We start from the raw sequence: 15,965 nt of genomic DNA, 5'->3' as shown, positions 1-15,965 counted from the left end.
ACTACCACTTGCTCTACTTAAATGTGTTTTGGACAACAAAGATGTATTTTCAGCTTTTGTGTGATAAAAGGAAAATGTATTGTTTAGGAATAGCAAAGTTTTAAAAAACAGTTGTTTATAAAATAACAAATGTTTGTTAAATGTGGTAAAACAGGCTAATATGTTAATATCATTCATTTAATTAACAGACTTTCCTATATGTGATGAACTGAATATGTGATGAACTGAATATGTGACGAACTGTGATGAAGTGAAGGTAAGGAAGCTGAATTTTTATAAATTTCCAAATTACTATATTGAAAAGATTACAGTGGACTACACAATAAAAATGTTTCAGTTTTACTCCTGGGACTAATGTACTGACACACCTCACTTTTCCAGTTGCATCCACATCAAGAATTCCAGGTTAACTTTATTGGCTATTTTTACTGGCTTCAGCTGAGTCTAAGGATGTAATACCTTATTTACTGAAATATTTTACAAAAAGACTGGGAAATTGGTGGGCTAATAGGCTAGCTTATATTTGTAACATGTTTTAAATGAAGGTAAATGAAGAACTCGAAAAGTGCATTTCTTGAAGAAAATGCAGTGATTGCACAGTTTAAGCGATTCCTAGGTAGCTGCTAGGTGGTTGCTATGGAGTCACTAATAGTTGCTAGGGTGTTAACCAGTGGTGGCAATGGTCTTGCTAAGTGGTTGCTAGGGAGTTACCAAGTGGTTGCTACATTGTTAACAAGTGTTTGCTATCTAGTCTCAAGTGGTTGCAAGATGGTTGCTATGGTCTTGCTAGGTTGTTGCCATGGTGTTCCAGGCAACTGCTATGCAATTGTCAGGTTGCTGTGGTACCTCAAGTGGTTACTATGTTGTTGCTAACAGGTGGTTAAGTATTAAGTAAGTGGCTGCCTCAGAGTCCCGATTGATTAATAACCAGTAGTGTGTAACTAGTTAGAGTATGGTATATGCGAGGGTGTGTGTATGAAGGTTTCGAACATTCCTCCATTCATTTCCTATGGGAAAATGGTTGACACACAGAAACCATGTCCAATCAAAAAAGTTGAATATAAGTGGGACAAGTTAGCCGTCAAAAATCTAGTAGAAGAAGAAGAGACCTTTCCAAAGGTCTGAAACATTGCTTCCTGCTAGCTAACATTCAAACAATCAATCAAAATTGATTTATATAGCACTTTTACAACAGATGTTGTCACAAAGCAGTATTATAAAGTCCAAGCCCTCAGTGAGCAAGCCAAGGGTGACATTGGCAAGGAAAATGTAGAGCATGAGGAAGAAATCTTGAGAGGAACTGAGACTCAATGGGGAGGCCCATCCCATCCTCCTCTGGCCAACAACGGTCACCACAAATAGTTACAATACTACATACTAGTAGTCTCAGTACTATGAAGTAGGTGGAAATCCTGACTGAAATTTGTCTAGCCAACCTTTTAAAGACAGAAAGTCAGTAAGTTTGCATGAACTTTATTTTCTCAATGATTTTCCCAATGAACGATATATTTGAAATGGGTATGTAATTGCTTGTGTTGCTTCCAGATTTCTCTTTTTAAAAACTGCAGTTTTTAGTGAGTTAAAGAAAATGCCCCAAAAGAAGTGTTTGAGGTATTTACCATGTGAAGTATGTCAGCTGATATTGAGTGAAACATTCTTTAATAAGCTGATCGGGAGGCTGCAAGTGGATAGTTTGAGGTAACTCATTGTATCGATTCAAATGTAATTGTTAAAAGCACTAAACCGGGACAGTTTAAGCATGATAACTTTACATGATGATGGGGGAAGACAAAGGCTCAAGGATGCAAACTCATTGCATAGTTCAGTTGATACTGATTCAGTATGAATTTGTTAGTTTGTCAACTGTGAATTTCTTGTCAACCACTGTGAAGAGAAAAAGGATCATCTAGCTTTCCATATTATTGTATTTAAATCAGACAGCCAATCTTTGAATATTTCTTTGTGAATCAGAGGTTTTGCTTTATGCCACCTGCGTTCAGCCATGCTGCATTCTCTCTTTTGGATTTGAACTGCAGTAGCAATACACCATGGTGTTTTCTGTTGGCATGAAATGGTTTTAACTTTAACCAGAGAAATCTCATCCAAAACACTTTTAAAGTTGAAGATATGCAGCGGAACATAAACAGATTCAGATGGTTTGCATGGTGCTATGCACATTTTGCTATTGAAAAGTGTAGATGCAGGTGCTGTCATTTATGTGGGCCTTGTTACAACATCAAAGAAAACACAGTAATGATCTGACAAGACATTTTTTAAGAACACCAATTCCTTTCATTTATAAAGACAATACAAAATCCAGACATTTTTACATGAGCATTAACAATTTTCAAGTGCAAATACCATTACCCACTCAATGAAACATTGTGGCAAAGGCAATGAAGCAAAACCAAAAAAGAATGAAAAGGGAAAAAAAACTTGTTTCTGGTTTTCTGAAGGGTTTACAGGAATTTGGTAAAAATCTGGATCACAGCAGGAATATTCAGAACTAATCAAATTAACAGTCATAAACTGATGCATTATTAAGTGTAACCTTGCAGTTCTTTTTCCAAACTCTCAAAACAAGAAGAGAACGTCAGCTAATTTGCCACAAAACTTTTCTTAGCTTTCAGCTATTTCACAAAATGACCATTTTGCAAAAGAAAGGGAAAAAAACCATTGTTCTCTAGGTTCAGCAGCACTGTAGAAAAAAGGCAAGAAATTGAACTTAACACTGAAAAGCTTTATATGACAGAGTTGAAAGTTTTATATACCTCATCCTAGCAGAGATGAGTAAACCATTTATATGTCAATTTTATATCAAATTAAGACTCAAATTATATAAAATTCAAAAGTCAGATGTTCATATTAGTGAATTTTTGGTGGGTGGAAAATGTACAGAACAAATTAAATGCCTATTTCTGATGAAGACATCTCTTTTTCTACTTTCTTGTTCAAATAGTCTTGGGTTTTGCTGCATTAAAAAAATAATACTGGACACAAAGGTGATTGCACAGTTGGGAAGGGGTCTGTCCGCAGGGGGCTCTAACGCAAGGGCAGTCTTTGGATGTGAGATCGGGGCAAAATATCAATATATTTGTAATGTCAATGTTACAAAAAAAGTATTGTGTGTATATATATATATATATATATATATATATATATATAGAAATATTATCTTTAATTACACAGTCTGACACTTGAACATATACTTAACATACCAAAACAAGTTCAATACATCCTCCTTGTGATGGAGGGATTGAGGCAGGATTTTTGATGTGAAGGAATATGTGAGAAATTACCCCTAAATACAATGGTAGGACATTATTTGGAATTGGCCTTAGCTCTCTGACTCAACATTAGTCTGTTTATTTCATATTTACAATATACAAAGGAAAAAAAGATTACCATAGAGAGATCTGAAAGGTTAACAGCTGTCAACTGTTGGACTTTTTTTAACCAAAAGTCTCTACAAAGCATTTTTGCCAACAGTAACATTTTATCTGGAGGAAACATCGAAATAAACACATTCATAAGGCACACATAATGCTTTTATAATGTGTACATGAAGGATTTGTAATCAAAATTGTTATTTACTGCAAAATCTGCCATTTGTGAAGTAATGGGTAATTTCACCAGTCTTTTTTCCCCATGTCTTTCCAGTTACTCATGTCATGTGATGTGGGAAAAGGTGTTTTGAACTACTACAAGCATGAAGCAGTCAGCAACGCTTCTTGTCTCTGTATATCAGTGAAAGACAATAGAGACGAATATATACAGGTATTTTCTTTCTATTTTTTAAAAAGAATTTTGGGTGGAATTTCCCTTCAAGGGCCTTCAGGGGAGGAAATTCTAAAGACTTGAACGTAGTAGAGCAGGTTTAAAGTGACATTTTTGAAGAAGCAGCAATTGCATGTCCTGCAAAAAAACCACATCTGTCTCACTCCTCCATAGAACCACGTGGGTCCACTAACACCACATCTGTCTCACTCCTCCACAGAACCTGGCAGGTTCACTAACACCACATCTGTCTCACTCCGTCACAGAACCTGGCAGGTTCACTAACACCACATCGGTCTCACTCCTCCACAGAACCTGTCAGGTTCACTAACACCACATCGGTCTCACTCCTCCACAGAACATGGCAGGTTCACTAACACCACATCGGTCTCACTCCTCCACAGAACCTGTCAGGTTCACTAACACCACATCGGTCTCACTCCTCCACAGAACCTGGCAGGTTCACTAACACCACATCGGTCTCACTCCTCCACAGAACCTGGCAGGTTCACTAACACCACATCGGTCTCACTCCTCCACAGAACCACGTGGGTTCACTAACACATTGTTTCTTAAGTCCAGCCATATAATTCAGTTTATAACTTTTTCCTTTCAAAACTCAAAATAATGCACTACATCTTCTACAGCTCGTTAAATTAACTTGAATATAAGGTAATAAATGAATATGCAACTGACAACAATACAAACTGAACAGACAGAACATACATGTACATGTACTGTTTTAACAGCATGGTAGTAAGGCTAACGAAGCTCTAAGAGCTGAATATTACAAGACTAATATTGCGGAACGCATGAATGATGTAAAAAGGTTTTAAGTGATGAGGACATGTTAAGGATACTGATATACAAAAACTGAAGATCTGGTACATTTATCTTGACAGTGGGTGGTTTGTGATAACTGGTGTGAACATACAACAGTTTTTAAAATGTATCTCATATTCCACTCCACATCTGCCCTTCGTCTTTGTGGGGTAAGATATGAACATTTGTCCATTAAAAAAATGTACTTACTCTTGTTGTTTTTCAACATAACTGGACTTGTGGTTCCATTTACACCAAGTCCCTTTAACAAAGTATGAGATATATTAGACCTTTCGCCACCAGAATGTGTCATATTCCGTGAGACATCTCACAACCGAGAATGACAGCACCCACATCAAATGCAAACAAATTACCAACAAACACAACAACACAGTGGTGATGAATTTATAAAGAGGACCCCGAATCACAAAACCCTCATGTCAAATTTAATGGTTCAATCGACACACATATAACCCTTTATCTTAGAGAACTGATAACTGATGAACCAATATCAGATAAAAAAAAAAAAAATACAAAGAGAGAAAAAAGCCAGATGTTAGGATGTGTATAATGTGCTATTTCTCAAAGCTGGTAAATTTGCAGTTTTGCTAAATGTGGTTGCCTGTTTTGTTATTATTGTTTGTCCCCCTGGGGTTTTTTTGTTTTGGTTTTTTTTTTGTTTTGTTTTGTTTTTTTACTTTTTTTTTTTTTTGTTAAACATGCACTGCAATCCTGCAGACTGAGGCCTGGTAACAGTAAGGCTGAGAGGAGTTTCCGGCTACTTGTACGGTCGCAGGAAGGCTGACACCTTGCTGCTGATGAGGCGGATGAAGGATCGTGGGAGCATCTCATTTGAGTCCCGCGTCGTGTACTTGTAGTAGTTGTTGGGGTGGGCCAGCACGTCGAACAGCGTTTTGATTAATTTTTTATCCTGAAATGAAATGCAATGTATGACAAATAAACCAAACTTGAATCCACAGCAAGCAAGACTTGAGTCTGCTAGTTAATGCTAAGGTATAAACACACCTTATAACTGTGAAGTGTACATAAAAGGTGTAGAATAAAGGGATTGTTACAGGCCTATGGCAAGAATAAATAAAAAGGCAGAATCATTGCCTGAAGCATGGTTTAAATATTTCATCAAATTATGAAGACCACATTGTGGCCGGTCAAACTGGCCATTGATAAATAAATAAAATGCTTAGAACAATAATTTCGAGGACACCGTATATATACATTCAACATTGAGAACTAAGATCCTGTGCATCTGTAACACATCTGTTGTTCACTAGTATATTAGGTCTTGTTCTTTTCATTGCTGTCGCAATTGCCATAGAGTAGATCTAACCTTGAGAATCTCTTGATGATTTTCAGAGGCGTAAAGCCTTCCATCTCTGACGATGTCTTCCACCAACTGCTCGTAGTCCTCTGAAACAGACAACACCTTCGTAAGGAACGCTACTCCCAAAATACAAATTTGGCTACTTATGAATGGAATGTATTAACACCTAGTTAGCAGTATTTGATTATACATTTCCGGTTAGCCTCTTTAGCATTACCGTCATATGTGACATAAGGGATCTGGAAGCCTCGAGCGCTGTTCACATCGTTGGATTTGAAATTGATCCAGAGGCGTCGCGAGCGTGCCGTGAAGGCAATGGGACGCTCATATGTCTGACACGTTTCGTACGTGGTTATGGAGGTCACCGACCCTGTGGGCAACGGAATCCAAACAGATGTGTATAAGACTCAAACTCTGCCTTGGTTTATTTTGTATTGACTAGTTGAATGAACTAAGTATTAATTCCTGCTAGCTTGGATGAATGAAGAATACTGGGTGGTTTTGAACAAAATTTGTGGGAGAATATCTTTGTATCTAAAATGAACAGAATTAACATAAATGGAATTCTGGATGTCACCATCTTAGATCGCTACTGTGTGTTTTTTAGTATGCCTTCTGCTGATGACATTAAAGACAGAAAAAAAAATTAGAGAAAATATTTTAATACAATGACAGCAGCTGCTTTTAGTAGTGCCCTGCACCAAGATCCTTATTAACACAAGACTGCATGATATGGTCAGCGGTTTTAACAGTAAAATTGTGTTGCACCAGAAAAAAAAAGAAGTTTTTCACCACAAAAATACCATGGAAAAACAAATGGATAATCAAATGCTTCTCAATACTTCTCAATGCACAGTGGTAGCTCAGTGCTCAAGGTACTTGACTTGTAATTGGAAGGTTGTTGGTTCATGCCCTGTCACTGTTGTGCCCCTAAGCAAGGCCCTTAAACCTCAATTGCTCAAGCTATAATCAGTCATAATTGTAAATTGCTTTGGCTAAATTCCATAAATATACAATCACCACTCCTGCACTGAGATGCTTGTTCTGTAATCCTGGATGCTGTCCTATGGTTATTTAACACAGAGTAAGAGAACTTTGACCTTGTGGGTATGGAGCTGTTTACTTAGGCTGTGGTAGCTCAGTGGTTAAGGTACTTAATGTGTAATTGGAAGATTGCTGGTTCAAGCCCCAGCACTGCAAGTTGCAACTGTTGGGCCCTTAACCCTCAATTGCTAAAGTTGTACTCAGTCATAATTCACTAACTGTAATCTTTTTGTTGGATTAAAGCATCAGCTAAATGTAAATGAAATGGGTCTGGATCAAAGGAGAATAGCAATGTAGGAAAATAAACTTCTTAGTATGGAATTCTTAAAAATCATATTAAAATAATAATGTGGTACAGAGAGACATTTTCCACAATTTGTAAATTATCTCAGACAAAACCTTAGAGTTTTATTTAAATCATTAATAACATTAAATCCTTAGCTATCCAATAATCTCACTTAGGCTTTGACATCAAAATATAATGAACTTGTATTATTTTTTAATACAAAAATCATTACTAATCAGTCACATTTTATAACCCCCAAAATACCAGTTACAGATTCTCTTCAACAACAAAACAAAACAAAAGAAAATTCATTTTTTAAATATTAATGAGACAGAATTTGATAGCCCTTGACTAAGTGTGTTAGACACTGCACATTAGTTTTTTGAAGCAGCCACTTTTCTCGACAGACAGCCGTTTAATGAATAAGCAACCTTGATTCTTCCAATTTTGAGTAAAATAATTAAAATTTCTGAAATAAACACAATATCCATTAAAACACCCACTATGGCGTCAGAGCAAATCACAGCACTGAAAGAGCATCAGTGAGAGTAGTAAATGATTTGAGAACAGATGTTGATCAAGGTGGTGTTGGCACTGGTGATACTTCTGGCTTTAACTGTTTCATGTGATACAATAGACCAAATAATGTTTCTTAATTAAGAACTTGGTTAAACCAAAAAAAAAAAAAACCCACAACTATATTAAACTGATTTTCTACATATGGAAGACAGTATTTCATATGGGTGAATATGTCAGATAAGCATGATATGTGCTATTGTGTACCACAAAGCTCTTTGAATATGGTTTCAAGAAGCATGGAATAAATGTTCATAGTTCTGTGGATAATACACAATTGCATACATCTGTAGCACAACGCATTTTGCATTTCCAGCATTTAGCTGACACTTTTATCTGAAGCAACTTACAATTATGACTCAGCACAATTTGAGAAATTAAGGGTTAAGGGGCCCAACAGGGGAACTTGGCAGCAGTGCGGCTTGGCCAGCAACCTTCTGATTACAAGTCAAGTACCTTAACCACTGAGCTACCACTGCCCCACACAATACTGCACGTAATCTGTCAGGCTTTGTTAGGTGAACAGCATAAAAACAGAAATAAGTGTAATCAGTAGTGAAGCAAAGAAGTAAATAATGTGTGAAAGACTTGGAAATTTGGCTCTACAGGCAAAATAAACTAAAGTTGGGAATCTTGGAATAATTCTAAACTCTGATTTTACTTTTAACTCACATGTTCATATTACCAAAAAGGCAGTTTATCCTTTTAGACAATATAGTACAAGTGAGACTCCATCTATATCCACAAAATGCTATGAAACTGATCCATGCTTTTCTTATTTCTCAACTTGACTACTATAGTGCATTGTTCATGGGACTTCCTGCAAGTACAGCAAAGTACAGCTTGTGCAAAATGCAGCAGCAAGAATTTTAACACAGACTGGGAAACAAAATCATATTACACCAATTTTAGTATCACTGCACTGACTGCCTGTTTCCTTTAGAATCAACTAAAATTATTTTGCTAGTTTTCAAACCTCCTAATGGTTTAGCACCTTCCTACATCTCTGACAGATCAGGTCATAAAAGATCATCTTGTGCTAGTTTTGTCCATATTCAATGCATGAAACTTAATAAGATTGGAGAGGCAGTGTTTTATGCACCAAAGATCTGGAATACATTACCAATAAACATTTATCAGGCTCCTTCTGTCACTGATTTTAAACAGCTAAAGACATATTTTTTAGCATTTAAATAGTTTTTTTTAATTTCCTTTATTTTTCCTGGTACAGAATGTTGATGTTATTTGTTGTGTTTTTATGGTATGTTTGTTTATACCTTTTTCATGGGATTTTTAAACTATTATAAACATAGCTTATTCCCATTCCTGCCATTGCCTTTTTGTTGCATTTATTTATTTTTATAGTCTTTTGCTTTTTTAATATTTTTTTCTTCTTTCCCGGTTTTTTTCATTTTGCATTGAAAAGCAGTTAGAGATGCATTTTTACTGTATGAAAGTTAAATAAAGATTATTATTAGTAGTAGTAGTATAATACACAACAGACGGTGCTGTTCTGAGCCACCATCTCAGACACTTACAGTTCTTCCTCATCACCAGCACATCTCCACAGTCATCCTCAGATGGCAGGAAGATCTCAGGCACCACGATGAGGATTTTGCGCTTGCTGGGCGGGTTGATGGTCCATATGCAGTCCACATTGGCAGGGTAGTCTCCTGGGTAGTTTGGAGACTCAATGTACCCAATGAACTCTCCGATTTCACCTCCACATTCCCTGTCTACAGAGAGAGAGAGAGAGAGAGAGAGAGAGAGAGAGAGAGTGAATGAATGAATGAATGAATGAATGAATGAATGAATGTAACTTTTTTAGTTCTTTTCATATTGCTAGCATCCCTATCTGGACATGCAGTACTCCATCATTTAAATTTGGCTTAGAACAGAGACAGCAAGTAAGTGAGAAATCACTAAATGAAGATGTTTAATATGCCAACAGATATCACTGGGTCAAGTCATTCAAGCTTTCATACAGTTTAAATAAAGAAATAAATATAACAAACATGTTTTAAGACCCTGTATTCTTAGAATATTATATATAAAACCTTAATGTTTTCCATCTGGACAATTCTCTAGATCAATTTTGAATGTGCGAGTTGACAGATTTTCCCCTGCTGAAGCTATCTGACACAGCATGAACCTTGCTAACATGTCTGTTCATTTGCAGGGGTAAACACAACGAGCCACAGAGACTACTCCAGGAGCAGAGCTGGTGGTGACACCAAGTCAGATGCGGCTTACTCTTGCACTGAGAAACACTGGTGGCACCGTCAAAGTCAGTCGTGGTGTTCCCAGGGCAGGATATACAGTAGTTCTGTTTGAACTCTGTTTGGTAGGTTCCAACAGGACAGCGGATGCAGCGATGGACAGAGGTGTTATAGTAATGTCCCGGCGGACATGACACTGCAGGAGGGTACATGGAATGAACACAGTGCATGTTAAAACATAATGGTGAACCTAGTAAATCCTGATTGGCTGGGTGTTCTGCCATTCAAGCAGGAGAGCCTGTAAGAATTTCAAAGGAGGGTAGGGCAAATGAGCACAATGGATGCTTTCACACACTAAACTCTGTAAAGTAGCCACATTCCTTCTTTTTTGTTTGTAAATGCTGCAGTTTTGGTTATTCACGCATGCAACATTCCTTCTGTTGTTTTCATTCACACAGTACTTCTGGGCTTGTCCCAGTCATTTATATCCAAAAATCACTTTCTGCACTCCAGCTAATACCGCATTTTGCTTATTTAAAACCATGCAGTAACCAAAACAATGTCGAGCCTGACCTTTGACCTCACAGTCATGGAAGGAGCTGGCTCCCTCTCTTTTGGTGTCGAGGCCACCCCCACAGGGAAAGCAGAGGGTCCTGCCAGGGTCTGGCTGGTACGTGCCTCGCGGACATGGTGCGCATGGCTTGAAGCCGTCACTGGAGTAGTAGCCTGATGGACACTGACCTGAAGTCAGAGAGTAGTGCAAGCTTAAACCAAAGCTTCAGCTCAAACACTGACCTGGAGTCAGACAGCAGTGCAAGCTTACCCCAAAGCTTCAGTTCAAACATGACTCATTAAAGTCTACACCTCAGTTCTTTATTACAACTTATGACCAAACCTTATAAACAGATTCTAGTGTTTGTTTAGACACATTTAATGCTTATAGGGCTTCTACTATAACATATGGGCTCCTTTTGTTTTTTGTGCTTCATTTTGCAAAATAAGAGTAAGAATAAATACTCCAAGACAGAAAACTGTTTATGGTTCTGACTGTCGTGGTTACCTGAGCAGGAAGTGATGTTGCGGGCCCCCGGTGGGCCGTGGCGATCTCCACCAGGACAAAGGTCACAGGCCAGCTGGCCCTCCCGCTCCTGGAAGGTTCCAGGAGGGCACTGGACACAGCGCTCCATCTCACCATGATAAAACGAACCAGGCAAACATCTGACTAAGAGAGCAGACAGCAGGGGGAAACAGTGAGTTTTAACTGAATTACTGTGTGCATTGTTTAAAGTATGAGTTACAGTACCCAATCCATTATTATATGGCTAGCTGATATTTAATATGCAACAATTTCTGCCCCCTTTTCTCTATTTTACAGTGGGTTTGTAAGCAGACATGCCATTTGGGAAATCAAACCAATTTTTGTTTTCACAATGCTTGGATCTACAAGTGAAAGCAGTAGCCTCTTTCTGTATGTTTGGGTCAAAGATTTTACATTGGCCATTAGTTTCATATTCTTTTATGACAGCGGTCTGGCAGAAATAAACCAATTTCATATATAAACCAGTTTTTCTATATGACTTATGTCTAGATGACCAGTTTTTCTAATGATATATGAGCCTATAGTATGAGGCAGCATTCACATTCCCTGATGAATGTTACTTCCTCCAGTCTAATTGCTCCTTAGCCCACCACAAAACTCCCACCCCCACCAGCACACACCCATCCACAGCCAAAGCAGGTCCCCCCCTCCTACCCCACCAGCCAGGGGAGGCGCCTACCACAGCGTCCGCTGTCGCGCTCCCGCCCCGGGCCGCAGTTCTCCAGGCGCTCGGCGGTGTGTGCCACTTTCTGCGCCACCTCGTACTCCAGGCCCTGCATGCGGATCAGGAAGCGCTCCTGGTTGATGGACTTCTTCAGCGCCCTGATGGAGGAATTCATCTTGTCCTCTATCTGCTTCCTGAGGCAGGCAATGTCACAGCTCCCTGCACAGGTGGGGAGGAGCAGAGACAGGGGGTGCTGTTTAGAGGGACTGCACACAGGAGCTCCGCCCACACCCAGCTGTGTACACAGGAGCTCCGCCCACACCCAGCCCTACACATGGGAGCTTCCCACACACATAACCCTGCGCACAGAAGTTCCCCACCCTGTACTGGTATATGCCTTACTTACCAGTCATATTTCAGCTAAACTATAGTGAAAATACAACTATCCACCTGTGGGGAGTTGGTGTATAATCCTGTTTGCTCACCGGTGGTGTCCCCAGGTTTAATCTGTGCCTCCAGCTCTAGTGTGATGCGGGTGACCTCTTTATTAGACGAGTTACGTGTCCTCCGACCTCGAGGCTTCTTGGATGAGTTGCACTTCAGGTTAACGAAGGTGACCTGGCAGTTATTGCACAGCTGGCCCCCTGTGGTCCACACAGTCAGTCAGCATCCCCATCTCGCAACTCGCAACACAAAGAAACTGACCTATTAGCTCAAGAAAGAGGTCTTTAGTTACTTCTTACTATTTCATGGAATTTCAGTTACCAAAACAGCAGAGATGATACATCAGCTCTTTACTTATATCTCTCATTATGGGGTAAAAATACTGCAGCAATAAGGCACAGTCTACAGAATACGTACTAGGAATGAGTGAGCTAAACAAAACTTCACACTGTGATGACATCACTGCAGCCTGTGTAGGCACTATGACTGCATTATGCCTTCTAAAACATAAAAACACGCTGTCACAGGCTGACTCTTGTTATTTTGAACAAGGCTGTTTACAGTTTATTTTGTTCGTATGGGATTTGAGGGACTTCTGCAAAAACCCACACTGCAGCGTAAATATCCAACATTATATTTCATAACCCAGACCATGATAGTCTAATTCTGCTGTGATGTGCCCTCATATTACACTCTGTTCAGTTTCTGTCTGGGTTCCTCTCTAGGGCCTAGTTCCATTTACCTGGCCCAATCTGCCGTCCACCATCTTCAGCTCGTCCCCTGAGTTTGGGGTGCAGGTGACACTTGGCGTTCTTGATTCGGACAGAGGCCGTCTGCTTCACTGGAGGGGCCAGAGTCTCTACACACAAGCAAAAGAAGCAATGCCTACCTCTGCCACACACATGCAACCAATCATATTACTCAAGCTCATTACATCACGCTATGGCAACCAGTCACATTAATCAAACTCGTTACATCACGCTGTCGCATCTCACCAAGGGCTGAGAATTCAAGGACTCGGAGCTCCCAGACGAGAGCAGTTGCTCTTATACAGTTACCTCTCTGAGTATTGACTAAGTCAGGAGAAGAGGTGAAGCAGGCACTAAGCCTGTTTCTCGGCTGGTACCTGTGCAGCTCTGGCTGGCGCTGGTGTTCACTCGGCCGGAGCCCTTGCCTCGCACGGGGACAGGGACACCGCAGCTGACTGAGTAACTGCTGTCCGACTCTGTAGTAAAAGGCAGAGCAAACAGTTTACACAAGAGTTAAAATGGGTCAATGTTTGTTAGCATCAAGACTATCTATCTATCTAGCTATCTATCTATCTGGACACATGCTTATTTTTTATTTGGTTTCATACAACCTAAATTGCCATAGCAACTTAAATGGGGCAAGTATTTAGAAGTTCAGATAAATGGTCATTTCACTTAATTTCAAAAGTGCAATTAAAGTCGAATTAAATTAATTAATTTTTGGCTAAAAATGTCACTCCACTTTTAGATTTATGATGTTATTTTACTCTTTAACATGGCAACTTTTAGAATAATATTTTATAGAATTTCATTAAAATTTAATGCAAGCATTTCCATTTGTTACTTGTAGGCCCAGTTACCTAAATTAGCTAAAAAAATAAAAAAAACCCCAGTACAGCTAAAAAGAAAACAGCATAAATAAATGTGGTGTTATTTATTTAACAAGACGTGAAATATGATTTAAAGAAAGCACCTTGAAAGTTCCTGTACAGGTTTAGAAACCTAGCCCTATAAACCTAGCCCTATATTTATACTGTAGTGTAGTGTGTAGCAGTACACTCCATGCAAAATTCTAGGGTCCCTTCACAAGAGGCTGGATGGAATTTTTTTTTTGTTTTATCATATTTTTATTGTTTTTTAAATTTATGATCCCCCCCTTGGGGGACCCCCTCTGTAATCGAGGCCCCCCAGCAGTGCATGCACTGTGTACCTCTCCCCAACACCAGTGACCCTGTGTATATTGTATATTTTACTTTATACAAACAGCTATTCAGACAGCAAAGCTTCCCCTGTTGCATCTCACCACGTGACGGTCATTTGTGTGGCACGCTGTTGTCGTTGGTGCCGTACCTGCCAGGTAATGAGCCTTTGAGGCACAGGTGAGAGAGCAGCTCTCCTTCTTGCCCGTCTTGCTGCAGGACAGCGTTGCTCTGGGGGCCACCGTGCTGGATGCACACTTCACGACCTCTGTGACGATCACAAATGGCCCTTCAGTACGTCAGCCAAAGCTCACACAGAGAACATACACTGAGAATTTCTAACTGGTAAGTGTGCAAATTGGGCAATATATTTTAGGTTTAATTATTACAGACCATTCAGTATTAAAGAGTAAAAATTATTCTGTAAACAAATAACAAAATTAGACAAAATAATAAAAATAATAATACAAAAAGTGACACCCACTTGTCACCCTTAAACTCCTTAAACACTTCGCTGCCACTAGGTGTCAGTGTTGTACACATACCAATACAGTCTTTCCTATTCCAGTGCACTTTGTATCCAGGTGGGCAGGTACACTCATAGCTGCCCAGCGTGTTCACGCAGCCATATTTGCAGCCACCACGGTTTATACTGCACTCATCAATATCTGGAAACCACAACAAGGGTGACATCAATCCCTCCTTTGATACGATTGGCTCTTTTGCAATCCCTCTTTTGATACGATTGGCTCCTTTGCAATCCCTCCTTTGTTACCAGGCCACAGCTCAGGAGCAGCACCACACAAGCAGTCAATGAATGAAATGAAATGAAATGAATGAATGAATGAACAAATGAATCATTGAAACAGAGAATGTTCTCACCCCACTATCAAATAAAGGCCATTACTTTGCGAAGACTTAGGATGCCCTGCTCTGTAACCTCAAGGTGGGCTTCCCAGTGTGCTGCTCTGTGACTGACAGCACAGCTGCCAGTATTGGAGCTCCCCATGATGCAGTTTCAGTTTGGGTCATGGGATCCCTGTTCTGGTCTTAGATGGCCACAACAATGCTCTGACAGGTCTGAGGCACAATGCAAACAATGAGCCTCTTACTAGATAAGTGACCTGCTGGAGCAGGGAACCCGCCGAACCCTGCAAACCTATACGGTAGTGACTCAATGAACAGTGCAGACCTATACGGTGATGACACACTGGCTTGTGCAGACCTATACAGTGGTGAAACACTGGCCTGTGCAGACCTATATGATGGCGACACACTGGCCTGGGCAGACATGTATGGTGTAATATAAATGTGTACCCTTGCAGTCTGCAAATATGGCAGTTGCCCTGAGACGGTTGCCCTGAGACAGATTCTACAAACAGGACTAGACTTCATGCTCTGTAAGTGTCCAACCTTCCGCTGTTGGGTAGGTCAGCCTCTACACTGCAAACGTCTGGCTTCCTGCAAAGAAAAAACCCAAAGCATGAAGGCATGGCCACTTTTTCTTAATGATGCTGGAGAGAGGCAATGCTGGCTCCTCGGTGCTGCAAGATCATTCATCAAATAAAGACATAAAAAGGCTCCCCGAGAATCTAAAATAAACAGCGGCGAGGGGTTTGCGGCCACTTCTCTGGGATCGTTTGACACTGTCAGTAATCGCTTTTCCACCTTGACTCAACTGGCCTTTTCTGAATGGCGTGCCAGCGTGCGGGTGCTTTCACTGGGCTGCGTTTCCTCATCTATC

General features: G+C 39.9%; 1 protein-coding gene and 1 long non-coding RNA gene across 3 annotated transcripts in view; one reads left to right on the top strand and one right to left on the bottom strand.

The window, feature by feature from the left end:
- Positions 1-2,254: 2,254 nt before the first annotated feature.
- Positions 2,255-15,965, bottom strand: part of scube3 (signal peptide, CUB domain, EGF-like 3) — a 66,942-nt gene continuing 53,231 nt past the window's right edge. For both annotated transcript variants that reach the window (XM_027018088.3, XM_027018089.3), the window contains 13 exons: positions 14,767-14,889; positions 14,373-14,489; positions 13,400-13,498; positions 13,016-13,132; positions 12,315-12,473; positions 11,845-12,048; positions 11,127-11,288; positions 10,640-10,807; positions 10,101-10,262; positions 9,386-9,583; positions 6,159-6,311; positions 5,948-6,027; positions 2,255-5,530 (listed from right to left, as the gene is read on the bottom strand). In XM_027018088.3, coding sequence (XP_026873889.1) covers positions 5,378-5,530; positions 5,948-6,027; positions 6,159-6,311; positions 9,386-9,583; positions 10,101-10,262; positions 10,640-10,807; positions 11,127-11,288; positions 11,845-12,048; positions 12,315-12,473; positions 13,016-13,132; positions 13,400-13,498; positions 14,373-14,489; positions 14,767-14,889 — 1,895 coding nt within the window. In that variant the 3' untranslated portion in view covers positions 2,255-5,377. The remainder of the gene's footprint in view (positions 5,531-5,947; positions 6,028-6,158; positions 6,312-9,385; positions 9,584-10,100; positions 10,263-10,639; positions 10,808-11,126; positions 11,289-11,844; positions 12,049-12,314; positions 12,474-13,015; positions 13,133-13,399; positions 13,499-14,372; positions 14,490-14,766; positions 14,890-15,965) is intronic.
- LOC145652787 (uncharacterized) lies at positions 10,602-11,613 on the top strand. Its single transcript, XR_014119037.1, has 3 exons — positions 10,602-10,736; positions 11,135-11,316; positions 11,442-11,613. It is a non-coding gene; the product is annotated as an uncharacterized LOC145652787 (long non-coding RNA).

The sequence above is a fragment of the Electrophorus electricus genome, chromosome 21, assembly GCF_041902795.1.
Source record: "Electrophorus electricus isolate QZ-2024a chromosome 21, ASM4190279v1, whole genome shotgun sequence".
NCBI classification, from domain to species: domain Eukaryota; kingdom Metazoa; phylum Chordata; class Actinopteri; order Gymnotiformes; family Gymnotidae; genus Electrophorus; species Electrophorus electricus.
The sequence above is the reverse complement of the archived record's forward strand: the minus strand, read 5'-3'. Positions and strand labels throughout refer to the sequence as shown.